Here is a 12,980-nt window from a genome sequence, read left to right as displayed (position 1 = left end):
TCATTTGATTTATCATAATCATTTATTATTAATTTTGTCATTTTATGTTTTTATATTTTATATTACTTATTTCCTTTCTATTGATGTTAATCTTATGGTTGTGTGGTTTCAAGGGATGTTTGTCTATAGGAGTACTTTGTGATTTTGTGTTGTACTAACACAACTGAAAATATGCTGAAATGTTTTTTTTAAAAAAGTGCAGTTTTGATGATCTGTTGTGATATTAGTCACAGCATTAGTTTTCAAAATTTACCACTTGCTTGTAAAAATTGTGCCAAAGCAATAAAAAAAAAACCCCAAAAAAACGTATGTATCCTTGGCGTTGAATATTATAAACATATCTGAACAATAAACTTCTGAAGAAGCTTGAACATAAAACATTGTCCTCTTTGTCCGTTTTTCCCAGTGGCGGTGCATTCCTGATTGCTAAGGTGACTAAGGTTATTTCTCAGCGCCCCAAAAATTCTAGCAGCGTGTTTTGCAATGTTTGGGTGGAGTTAAAGGGGTGTCTCTGAGTAAATGAAAAAAACTTTTATTTCTGCAATGTTTCATTTTTGGGTGAACTCTCTCTTTGAGAAACTACTAAATGTTTTCAACACAGACACACAACAAAACATGTTTATACATTACACAAATAAAACATACATTGAAATTTTTCTCAGCTACTCTCAGACAAAGGAAATCTGTAGTTGTGTTATTATTGTCTGAAATCATCATAGTTGGGCTATTTTAAACCCAATATTATTAAGTGAGAATTAAATGTTAAAATGATGGCTTTCAATTGTACTGTTTATGTTGTTTCAACATTAATTTGAAGACTCAATGTGAAATTATTACAATATATAAATATATAAAGTTTTAATGTTAGGTGCAATTAACCATGATCAATTACAAAAAAATGTGCAATTCATTAGTTCATTGTTTTTTAACTGATTGACAGCTCTATTATAAATACAGTCAAATATTAAATTAGAGGATGTTCTTTTAAGACAATTCTTAAAACATGTACAAGTAAATATTGCATCTAGTTAACTTACAACCAGGCCCTAAAATTAACACTCGCCAAGCGCCAAATGTGGAAAAATCAGCATTGGCGAGTCTATGAAACAGTGTCAATCGCCAGTTGGCCGGTAACATTTTTATGAATACTAACAATGATATGTTGTAAGAATATGAACGCAAACAAACTTGAACAACGCTCAGGACAGTTTACGGGCAAGTACTGCATCCTCACAAAAGTTTAAGTCTTGCCAGTTTGAATATTAAAGAGCAAGAAGATGCAAAAAATAACTCAATTCCTTAAAACTGCATCTCAGACAGTGTGCGAATACTGAACTGAGCTCTCTTTCTCGCTGAAAGGACAAATTCACACAAAATATTATCAACAAATGCCTGTCTCAGCGAGTATCCTAGTAAACATTGTTGGTTTTGGCTTAAGTGAATGTAAACAGTAGAGAAAGACAAAGCACGTGGACACGCATCAGTCTTAAAGTGACAGCAGCCTAATATTTCTGCTGATGTCTGTGTTTTTAATGTTAATCAAACAACAAAATAGGTTATGTAACTTTAACAAGGATTAATCTAGTTTAATTTATACAGTGTTATTTTACATTTGATTACTTCATTCAATGTCTGTACCTGAAAGCTATTGTTACTTGTCTTTAGTAATGTTTTAAATTTATATTAGTTAGGCTAGTAGTTTTAGCTGTGGAATTGGAATAGGGAATTGTGAATTTTTACTGCCATCTAAAATTTTGGTGTCACAACTGCCTGGTATTGCAAAAAAAGTTTCATGGCCTGTAAAAAATATTTATGGCCGGTAAATTTTCTTAAGTCCCCGGCCTTTGGCAGGTGTGGCGAAAAGTTACTTTTAGGACCTGCTTACAACCTTGTCAGTTATATCACTGTTTTGCTGTTAAAGTACGCTGTTGTTGTGAACCAGAACTAATTAGGATTCTTCACTATCAGGTATCAGTATCAATTCTCCTTTCAGGGTCTCAATATGTGAAGCAATGCCTGTGGTTCAACAGTGCAGTATCCACATGTACAGTAAATGCAGGTGTCCTGATCTACAGATTGTTCTGGTCACAAAAATACCTTCCTTTTATTGTTGGCCATTTTTCCTTCATTTCATTGTTTTCCTTCTGCATGTTTTCCATCTGAAAGTAGATCAGTAGATCTCAGTTGGTACTCTTCCTCAACTTTATCTATGTCTGATTCAATCTCCCAAATTTCTGAGAGGAGTTTCATGGTGATACTCTGCAAAGAAAAAATAGATGTCAACAAGATGGAAACCATTTCATCACAGTAGTTATGTACTGTTTCCTTTGCAGTCCATAGGCTTCTCCTAATTGGTTGGACAGTACCTTGATGGTGTTTTGGAGAATCTCGCACACTATGCGTCCACTGTAAGACTCCTGCGGATCAAACTCTGTCTTGAGAGACTGAAAAACTCCATTCATCACTCGTTTCACCTGCACGTGATACACCAGCTCAGTTTTAGGTTTAGACTTTCCTATAGCAAAATAACAGCTTATTCTTTTCCCCTCACCTGAACCGCCAACTGGGTCTCAAACTGCTTTTTCTTATTTTCTGATGTCTTCTTTAAATCCTCATACTAAAATATATAAAATGAAGGTAAATGTGAAATTAAAGGGATGCATGACTAAGACAAAGGTGAGAACTATAACAGTATTATAATCTACAAGGCAAACACAGGAGAACATAGGAATTTTGCACACAAGTTAAATTTTGCAAACTATTTCTTATTAGGTACAATACATTTTTATACCATCTATCAGTCTGGACATTTAGTCATCTTATTAAGTGTGATGTTTTTATAGATTCTTGTTCTTGCAGCACAGTAATGTTCCTTCCAGCATCATCTTCTCTTCAGTCAGTGCAGCAACACACATCCTTTTCCAGCTCAACTCAAACTACTACAACAAACTATACACACCTTTTCCGCCCTCAGATCTTGCATCTCCTCATCCATGTTTTGTATAACTGTTTCCATTTCTTTGCACTTCTGCTTCTCTGCTCTCCACCGCTGCTCAGACTGTTCTCCTTGCTTCACAAGCTCTAAAAACACACACCAAAATGCACCAAACACTTCATATCAGTGGTCCTAAATTTTTTTGTCTATTTTAACAGTTAGAAATTGTGAGTAAATCACAAAGAACTGGAAAAGTCATGGGGCCTTTGAATATTGTTGAAGACAATAGAGGGCCTTGGAGCCAAAAAGGTTAAGAACCACTTAGAAAACTTGTCCTACAATACAACTAACACCACTTTTATGGTTAAAAGTACCCCACATTTGAATATGAGTTAAAGGGGTGGTTGATTATGATTTCACTTTTTTAACTTTAGTTAAAGGTGCCATCGAACATTTTTTTACAAGATGTAATATAAGTCTAAGGTGTCCCCTGAATGTGTCTGAAGTTTCAGCACAAAATACCCCATAGATTTTTTTTTATTAATTTTTTTAACTGCCTATTTTGGGGCATCATTAACTATGCACCGATTCATGCTGCGGCCCCTTTAAATCTTGCGCTCCCCACCCATGGAGCTCGCGCTTGCCTTAAACAGCATAAAGTTCACACAGCTAAAATAACCCTCAAAATGGATCTTTACAAAGTGTTCCTCATGCAACATGTCTAATTGCGCAAGTATGGTATTTATTTGGATGTTTACATTGATTCTGAATGAGTTTGATGGTTCTCAGTGGTTAAAGCTAACATTACACACTGTTGGAGAGATTTATAAAGAATGAAGTTGTGTTTATGAATTATACAGACTGCAAGTGTTTAAAAATGAAAATAGCGACGCTCTTGTCTCCGTGAATACAGTAATAAACGATGGTAACTTTAACCACATTTAACAGTACATTAGCAACATGCTAACGAAACATTTAGAAAGACAATTTACAAATATCAATAAAAATATCATGATATCATGGATCATGTCAATTATTATTGCTCCATCTGCCATTTTTCGCTGTTTTCCTTGCTTGCTTACCTAGTCTGATGATTCAGCTGTGCACAGATCCAGACGTTAATACTGGCTGCCCTTGTGTAATGTCTTGAACATGGGCTGGCATATGCAAATATTGGGGGCGTACACCCCGACTGTTACATAACAGTCGGTGTTATGTTGAGATTCGCCTGTTCTTCGGAGGTCTTTTAAACAAATGAGATTTATATAAGAAGGAGGAAACAATGGAGTTTGAGACTCACTGTATGTCATTTCCATGTACTGAACTCTTGTTATTTAACTATGCCAAGATAAATTCAATTTTTAATTCTAGGGCACCTTTAATGTTGCTGTTAGAGCATAAACAACATCTGCAAAGTTACAATGTTCAAAGTTCAATGCAAAGGGAGATATGTTCTCCAGTTTGAACAATGTAAGGCTGAACACCGCTACTGACAATCGTCATTTTGGCTGCGTAAGATTCTCCAGTTTTGTTGTTTTTGATCAACTGAAGCGCGAAACAGTTAAAGCTCCGCCCTCTTTTGGAAAGCAGGCCGGGAGCAGCAGCTCATTTGCATTTAAAGGGACACACAAAAACGGTGTGTTTTTGCTCACACCCAAATAGGGGCAAATTTGACAAGCTATAATAAATGATCTGTGGAGTATTTTGAGCTGAAACTTCACAGACACATTCTGAGGACACCAGAGACTTATATCATATCTTGTAAAAGGAGTCCCCTTTAAAACCTGAATGAAACTTTGGGATCACCTTTCACTTGTTCCTGCAGAAGGCTGATCTGAGCACAGTGCTTGTGTTTGTCCTCCAGGGCCGCACTGAGATCAGTCTGAATCTCTGTAACCATCTGCTGGAGATTCACCATTTCCTGCTGCAGCTGATATGCTTGTGTGGTGGAGGAACTCAATTCCTCGGATAAATGAATCTGAAGAGAAAGGAAATAAACAAATCAAGGCCTTTGCCTCACCACAAAGTTCACCAGCACACACCTGCAAGAAGACCAAAATGAAACACAGCAACCAATTAAACATAAATCAAATAAGTTTAACATAAATAACATTATAATAAAGTGAGCCAATAAACCAGCACAGCATAATTTAGCAAATCTGTGTATACCTTTCCCTGTTCATCCTGAAGGCGGCGAGTCTGAGTATGTTGCTGCTCCAAATTCCTGCACACACAGAGTAAACCATTTGGTTGTGTGTCAATGTTTGGGTATACTGTTTTTTGTGGGCTTTTTTGCCTTTAATCTGATTGGAAAGCAGGAAATTGCAGTGTGAAAAAGGGGGATGAACACCTCTTATTCTGTCCACTCAGCTCCCCTGTTTTGTGGTTCTGTTCCTCCACTTGTGAACTCTTCTCCAGAACCTCATTCTTCAGAGCCATGCTCTCCTTACACAATAAAACACAGATGTCATTTAAAATGAAATTTATATACATCTAAATACAATTAAAGTACACAAAGTATCCTTAAATCCAAACCTGAATGATTCTCTGAATGTTGTGCAGGATCTTGTTTGTTTCTAAGGAGACAGATGAGAGTCCAAAAGAGAAGCGACCCTCTTTTTGCAACTCGTCCACCTAAAAACAATTTTAAAAATTTAGTTTTTTACTTTAATAATCATAAGAAACAATATTAAAAAAATATATATTGCACAAATATACCTTGCAAGTGAGTAGGTCCATCCTGTGCGCCACCTTTTCTATAGCCAGCAGAATTTCTGCGTTATGCTGGCGAGCCTCAGATATCAAGAATGTTGTAATATCAGGTGCTATAGTTTAATACAAAACTCAGGCAGTGACAACATGCATGATAATCAATTGATAAGCAAAATAAATTAGCAAATATTTTCTTTATGGAAGTGTGAGAGAGATCATGGCTCAAGTCTTACTTTGGTATGGAATATGGGATGGGCAGATTGAGGGAAATGAATTTAGCTGTGATGAAAAATATGGATTTTGTCTGAAGGAATATGGCTGTTGATCCCAAAAAATTAATGAATAAATAAATTCTTACATACACTATAATTCAAAAGTTTGGGGTTCTTGAAAGAAGTATCTTATGATCACCAATGCTGCATTTATTTGATCAAAAATATGATAAAAACAGTAATACTGTTTAATAATATAATATTATCAGGCTAATTTTATATATTAATATATTTTAAAATGTAATTTATTTCTGTGGTTGCAAAGCCAAATTTTCAGTACTCCAATCTTCAATGTCACAAGCTTAAGAAACATTTCTTATCAATGTTTTTATTAATTAAAATTAAAATTAAATCCTTACTGAATAAAAGTATTACTTTCTTCCTAAACAAATCCTACTGACCCCAAACTTCTGAACGGTGGTGTATAACATAACATAATATCTCATATAATCAATAAAACGAATTGTACTTCTAAAATTTAACAATGGATCTCACCTGAAAGCCTTGAGTAGTGTCCGAGTCTGCGTGAGGTGGCACTGCATCCTGTTTCTGAGCATCATCAGGCTGACACAACACTAACACAAAGACCAGTACATGACAGCAAAGTACCAGTTAGGTCTAATATAAGGAAGAGTTAACTAATGCTGATTAGGAGATTATTTGTGATTGTTTTCACACATACAAGATGGAGGACTGCATGGCATTTGTGCAGGTTTTGGGGAGGGTGAATGTGAAGGAGAGAGATCACAGGTATGTCCAGATTCACTGACATCCTACACAGAGACATATCTGGGAGTTATAGTTCTACTTCATAATACATTCAGGAAACAAACCTGAGATTTAAATAACTCTCCAATTCTCCTGACCTCTGTTTCTGAATCACTGGGGTCAGGCTGAGCTGGAATGGCCCCAGTGAGAAATGGAAGCATGGCTTGACCCATCTTGGCTATACGGGACATCAGCCTGGCTTTGGATGCACCTGAAGTCTACAAGAAAGAAAAAATATAGTTGGAGCTTCAGCATTTTGGCCTTTACTTTAGGCATATGGTATCTGTCTAGTTGTTAAAGCAAATACTACTCACTGTCAGGTTTTCACTTACAGATTCCACCTTCCCCTTAGGAGTTTGGTCTCTAAAAATAAATTTTCAATAAATTGTATAAATTCATAGGAATCAGCTCATGGATGCATGTCTAGAGACACTTAATTAAAACACCCTTATCACATAATCTTCATTCTTGGTTTAACCTTTAACCTCTATGTACACAGCAAAAAACATTGTATTAATGAGTATTTTAACTTTTTTTTTTTTTTTTAAGTTTAATTCTCTTTAATTTTTTCTTCTCAGCATAAACCTTCGATTAATCGTGACCAAATCGATTAATCGTGATTAATCACATCTAACATAAAAGTTTGTTAAAATATGACACATAAAAAAATGGCAAAAAACATCAAAAATATCTTAATTTGTGTTCTGAAGATGAATGAAGGTCTTGCGGGTTTGGAACGACACGAGGTTGAGTACTTAATAACAGAAATTTCATTTTTGGGTGAACTGACCCTTTAAAAATTCTAAATTTAGTGCATAGGTTATGCTGTCTGTACACACTTTGACTCCTCTGTATCGGTTGTGACCAATTGGCTGGTGTTTTCTTCACTCAGAGTGTCTGAACAGGTTCCTGGAGATGTACTGAAGGTGTCAACTGATCCCCCACTATGTCGCTCTTTGGAGAATTTAACCTACATGGAGATAAATAGACAGATTTTTTAAAAATAAAAAAGCGGTGAGAGAGACTAGAAATGTTTGCTCTGGTATCTTAAATTACATTCACACCATCAGTGCCTTACTCTATGAATCTCTACATCAAAGACCAGAGTGCTGTTTTCTGGCACATGGTTAGGGACGCCCTTTGAAACCATACTAGGAGGGACGATAATAAGCCGTCGACCTCCTTTCTGCATACCAAGCATCCCGTCCTCCCATCCCTGTGAGTAAAGGCAACGTAAGAGCTTGATGACACAACAGTTGACAGAACCATCATTTTTATCATCATTTTTAAAGTCCCCCTGCAGTCAATAATTTTATCCTTTAAACTCATCTTTGATGATCAAAACTAACATTTAAACTTTTTGTCCTGTAAAAATAATTTCCTCATGCCTTAAAATAGCTTGAATGTAACTCTGATATGATTAGCCTTTGGCTTGACTACATTAGCAACACATTATTATCTGTTTGATAATGTTACACAAACCATGTTACCGTTCACTATATCAGAATCAGACAGCTGCCTTCTAAAAATCAACATCCTTAGAAAGGCTTTGAACATCATAGAAAGCCAGTGGAGAAAAGCCCCGCCCCGCACATTGACAGGGATTGGTTACATACTTGTGACGTAGGAAACAGGAGCGGTTTTAAACAATGTTTTTGAGACTGTCTTTGGTACACTGCAGTGTTAAGAATAAAATACATAGCAATGGTGTTGACTGATGAATTTGCATATGGTTTATCTTAAAGGAACACTCCACTTTTTTTGAAAATAGGCTCAATTTCCAACTCCCCTAGAGTTAAACAGTAGAGTTTTACCATTTTCGAATCCATTCAACCAATCTCCGGGTCTGGCAGTACCACTTTTAGCATAGCTTAGCATAGTCCATTGAATCTAATTAGACCGTTAGCATCTCGCTCAAAAATGACCAAAGAGTTTCAATATTTTTCCTATTTAAAACTTGACTCTTCTGTAGGAACTATACTCTCATTCTGGTGTAATAATCAAGGAAACTTTGCTGCAGTACCATGGGTGCAGAAGGTGCAATGATATTATGCAGCTGCACCCATGGTACGGCAGCAAAGTTCCTTGATTATTACGCCAGAATGAGAGTATAGTTCCTAGCCATATCGGCCTAGAAAATCGAAACTTTTCATTTTCTGTCGGTCTTTGTACACAATGTAACTACAGAAGAGTCAAGTTTTAAATAGGAAAAATATTGAAACTATTTAGTCATTTTTGAGCGAGATGCTATTGGTCTCATCAGATTCAATGTACTATGCTAAGATATGCTAAAAGTGGTACCGCCAGACCCGGAGATTGGCTGAATGGATTCAAAAACGGTAAAACTCAACTGTTTAACTCTAGGAGAGTTGGAAAATGAGCCTATTTTCAAAAAAAAAAGAAAAAAAAAGAAAGTGGAGTGTTCCTTTAAAGCATATTAAAAACACCACATAAGCATACCATATAAACATCATTAAAAACTTCACACCCTCTCACCCTCAGAGCTTTGCCTGCTCCAAGTTTTACTCGCTGCAGCTTTTCTTTTCCCAGACTGGAATCAAATATCTGAAAAAACAGACAGACACTGAACTTTCACATTTATAGATCTCCAGCTGCACAGCAAACATGCCATTTAAATTAGCAGTGAGTTGATTAGTTCAGTGGGGGCATGACTTTTATTGAGCCGTGACTAATCAACAAGAATGTGCACACTGAGCTGCTCTGTGCTAAATGTGATCAACTATGATTAAAGAAGTTTAACTAGAAATTCAAGACCATGATGTGCAAAATAAGAAAAAGCAGTGATTCCACTTAAAGAACTTCAGCAAAATTAAAGTGCAAGACACTATAAATATTTATTTCATCTTTGCATTTTTTAAACACTGACATTAGGACCACAACAGACATTTTTCTGTACATACAGTATGTACCATAATGCATTTAAAGTGTGATTTGAATATAACGACAATTAAAAGTTTTTAAATGGTCAGACCTGCCCAAGAGAATGGTTCTGTAAAAGCCATCCAGAATAGGCCACCTCCACTGTGTCCCCAACATCAACAGCTTGACCTTCGCCTTGGACCAGGTCCTGAGTGACCAGAGAGTCTGATGAAGCCTCACTGTTCCACCTGGCCACACACACCTGAGACAAACAGGCTCAGAGGTCATTTAATTAAATAATATTGTCAATCTGTAAAATTTAAAATTGTTTGCATTTTAACCATTTTCAGAATACTGGAGCTTTAGAGAAACAGAATAATTTTATTTTAAAACCAGAAATTTCTTTGATTCCATCAATCTTAAATGTTCAGCAAAGAATACAGTTCAAGTATTACCTCCTTACAGAACTCAGGCCTGGACTTTTCTGAGTCAAACATTAAAGACCAGCTCTGTTGCTGGTCATCATAGAAAGTGACATAGTTACAGGGCTGAACCTGTGGACAGGTATACATAGTATAAATCTGATGAATGCAGAATAGAATAGAAAATAGAATACAAAAATTAACACTTACTGTGAGGACAAATCCACGATAGATTCTAGCCGTAGTGATCGGTTTTTGTTTACTGCCGTACAACAGAATCTTGTACTATAATTGCAGATAGAAAAAAAAAAAATGACCAAATGAAAGACACACACACACACACGTTTACACACATACAGTGTAATATATATATATATATATATATATATATATATATATATATATATATATATATATATATATATATATATATATATATATATATATATATATATATATATATATATATATATATATATATATATATATATATATATATATATAAGCTTCTCTTACCTCCTTGGTGACATGGTTTCCTAAAACAGCAGCTCCTATCTTGCCTTGCTTCACATACTGTCCATTCACACTGGTGGAAAATTAAGAAATGTGTGAACTTCAAAGTCTCGTAATCATCCTTTAATTGCCATATTTATACTAACAAGCAGAATGCGTGAACGGCTGTAGCAAACATCACAGCTGGAGCACATGGAGGAGGGGCGGGCTTCTGAGGAGGCGGACCTTAAAAAAAATAACAAACATTAAAAAAATGACAAATTAATGTTCAAAATAAACAGAACACATGGAATTGTGCCAAAAAGACTACATGACAATCTGCTGTATCTGCCACATACCTAATATGGCGCAGGTCTTTTTCGGCTGTTTAGGGGCAGTGAATTGAAAGGACTCATTTCCCTGACTCTCTGCTCGGTCCAGACCAAAGAGAGAGGCCAGCTTTGCCCTAAAGGAACACAAACACATGTTATATCTTCACTAATAGCTGTAGAGCTAAATTTACATCACACATTTATTTCTTTATTTTAACACAATTGTTTCACAATTGCCTATTTTTTTACTTTAACGTAGAATCGGATTTCCATACATATCCAATATGTAGCCATTTTAGATCCCAATGTTCTTGGAAAGCACAATATTTCAAAGCTTTGAGTTAACTATCCTGTTGAATATGATCTATGTAGACTTTCAATCAACAAAAACAGCAGAAGAATTATTTATGTGGTGTTGAAATTACACAGCTCAGGCTTTGACAGAACACTGGAGCCATCCACAGATGCCATTGCTAAAACCGGTTGTTGAAAATATGCTGCCAACAATGTTGCAAGTGAAAAGTTTAGAGCATGTTAAGATTTTAAAATATTGCTTATCTTCAGGAAAAAAAATGTCAACAAGCTGCTACATTGATGACATGCACACAAGAATCACTGGAGCAGCACCAATCAGACACCTTTAGACTTTTCAAACCAGAACTGTAGTTACAGGACAGCAAGGTCCAGTCTAACATCTATAATTAAATCCACATGAAAGAAGACGACCTGCTTGCACTGACCCTTGGACCTCCCTCCACAGATAGTCAGTGTCCCATACAGCCGACATGGCCGCCAGCTTTCTGTCACTGAGGTAAAGGCTAAGAAGCCTTAAAAAAAAAAAAGAGATATAAAAAAATCTTCCTCCTTTTCCTGTTTTTCTTCTTCCTATCTTGGCGTTCAAGCTACAGTGGGTAACGAGTCCAGATTTTGAGCAGCCCAAATTTAAATGCACTGTAATCACTAACATGTGAATGAAATTACTGAAGGAGGAGTCTCACCTCATCAACGCCGCATATGCTTTCAAAAGTGGTTTCAACAAGCAGAAAATGAAAAGGACAAAATATGTTTGTTATATGTCTGTTAAATGAAAACAATATTAAATTATATATTTTTTTCCTTTTTAAAATGTCTACCTCCTTCTTTTCTCAATTCTCCTTTTATGTAAATAGGTAATTGACACAAAGTCAAGTTAACCCAAAATTTAAGGTTAAAAAAGAAAAATCAAGAAATACCTTGTCTTGAAGTGAGAGGTCTTATTTATTTTCATTACCTATCTATATTGCTTTTATCACTAACATTTGACATTAATGAAAAGTAAATAAGAAATTATTGGTGTGTAATCACTAAAAACAGGATATGGAGTAATTAAAAAAGCTTTCAAGGACACTTTAGCCTTCATCACTAATTTGACAATTAATTAACTACTGTATTCACATTCAATAAAGCTTACGAGTTCACAATTGGAGCTCAGGTAGACAAAATCGAAGAAAATCAAGTAACAAAAAGAGGAAATCACGAGACAAACTTCATAACTCGTTACAAATGTATTATTTAAAAAAATAACAACAACAATTCTTTGAAATAATTATTTAACACTTCATGTCCCAACAATGAGTGGGACAAAATTGTAGGCCTATATTCTGTCATAACACTTACCCACTTTTAGGGCACAGAAAGTCCCCATCGTGATAATCGGGAATAATGTCTTTAATTTTTTCCATACTCTAATTTCTGAAGATCGCACAGCGCTTGCGCCTGAGAGTAGGATGAAATGCACAAATATTTTGCACTTCTGCGAGACTTGATGAGCACAGGTAAGCGCGAAAACACAGCGGTCACTGATAACACACAAACACGTGATGTGACGAGTAGAGATAATCTGAACAGAGCTGGACGATGACATCACTGTTTTCTGCAGAACTGCTTACTGATTAAATGAATAACACGTATAAATAATAAATAAATGAATGAATAAATAAACGTGACTTGACTATTAATTGGAGGACCTCTAGGGGTCAATGATGGTACTGCAGCTTTGACAGATCGTTACAAAAACGTATAAAATTAAAACTATTATTTATCTTATCAACGATGCATATAACAATATGTTAAACTGTGAAATGTATGTTACATTACAGCATAACACTAGATTGTCCCAAAGAATAAA

At 35.6% G+C, this 12,980-nt stretch overlaps 1 protein-coding gene across 4 annotated transcripts; it reads right to left on the bottom strand.

Annotated features, from left to right (window-relative positions):
* Positions 1–516: 516 nt before the first annotated feature.
* fkbp15a (FKBP prolyl isomerase family member 15a) lies at positions 517–12,918 on the bottom strand. 4 transcript variants are annotated; one of them, XM_048188422.1, is made up of 24 exons: positions 12,470–12,918; positions 10,841–10,947; positions 10,649–10,727; positions 10,506–10,575; positions 10,200–10,274; positions 10,023–10,121; positions 9,680–9,829; positions 9,184–9,252; positions 7,766–7,903; positions 7,527–7,657; positions 7,002–7,050; positions 6,786–6,905; positions 6,602–6,692; positions 6,415–6,494; positions 5,881–5,965; positions 5,654–5,760; positions 5,471–5,569; positions 5,286–5,380; positions 5,105–5,159; positions 4,742–4,913; positions 2,960–3,081; positions 2,552–2,617; positions 2,367–2,474; positions 517–2,259 (listed from the first exon to the last, which is right to left on the bottom strand). In XM_048188422.1, exons 1-24 carry the CDS (start codon positions 12,532–12,534, stop codon positions 2,131–2,133), a joined length of 2,361 nt encoding a protein of 786 aa, XP_048044379.1. In that variant the 5' UTR covers positions 12,535–12,918; the 3' UTR covers positions 517–2,130. The 4 variants fall into 4 exon arrangements, with proteins under 4 accessions (XP_048044379.1, XP_048044380.1, XP_048044377.1 ...); XM_048188423.1 differs by lacking the exon at positions 12,470–12,918 and adding an exon at positions 11,812–11,831; XM_048188420.1 differs by lacking the exon at positions 12,470–12,918 and adding an exon at positions 11,554–11,746.
* Positions 12,919–12,980: the final 62 nt, after the last annotated feature.

This window comes from Megalobrama amblycephala, linkage group LG4, assembly GCF_018812025.1.
Source record: "Megalobrama amblycephala isolate DHTTF-2021 linkage group LG4, ASM1881202v1, whole genome shotgun sequence".
In the NCBI taxonomy this organism is placed as follows: domain Eukaryota; kingdom Metazoa; phylum Chordata; class Actinopteri; order Cypriniformes; family Xenocyprididae; genus Megalobrama; species Megalobrama amblycephala.
The sequence above is the reverse complement of the archived record's forward strand: the minus strand, read 5'-3'. Positions and strand labels throughout refer to the sequence as shown.

Coding starts and splice junctions, on each gene's coding strand:
- fkbp15a (XM_048188422.1), bottom strand. CDS start 12,534: ATGGAAAAAATTAAAGACATTATTCCCGATTATCACGATGGGGACTTT. Junction 6,495..6,601: donor GCCATGCAGTCCTCCATCTT/GTATGTGTGAAA, acceptor TCTTTGTGTTAG/TGTTGTGTCAGCCTGATGAT. Junction 2,475..2,551: donor AGACCCAGTTGGCGGTTCAG/GTGAGGGGAAAA, acceptor TATCACGTGCAG/GTGAAACGAGTGATGAATGG.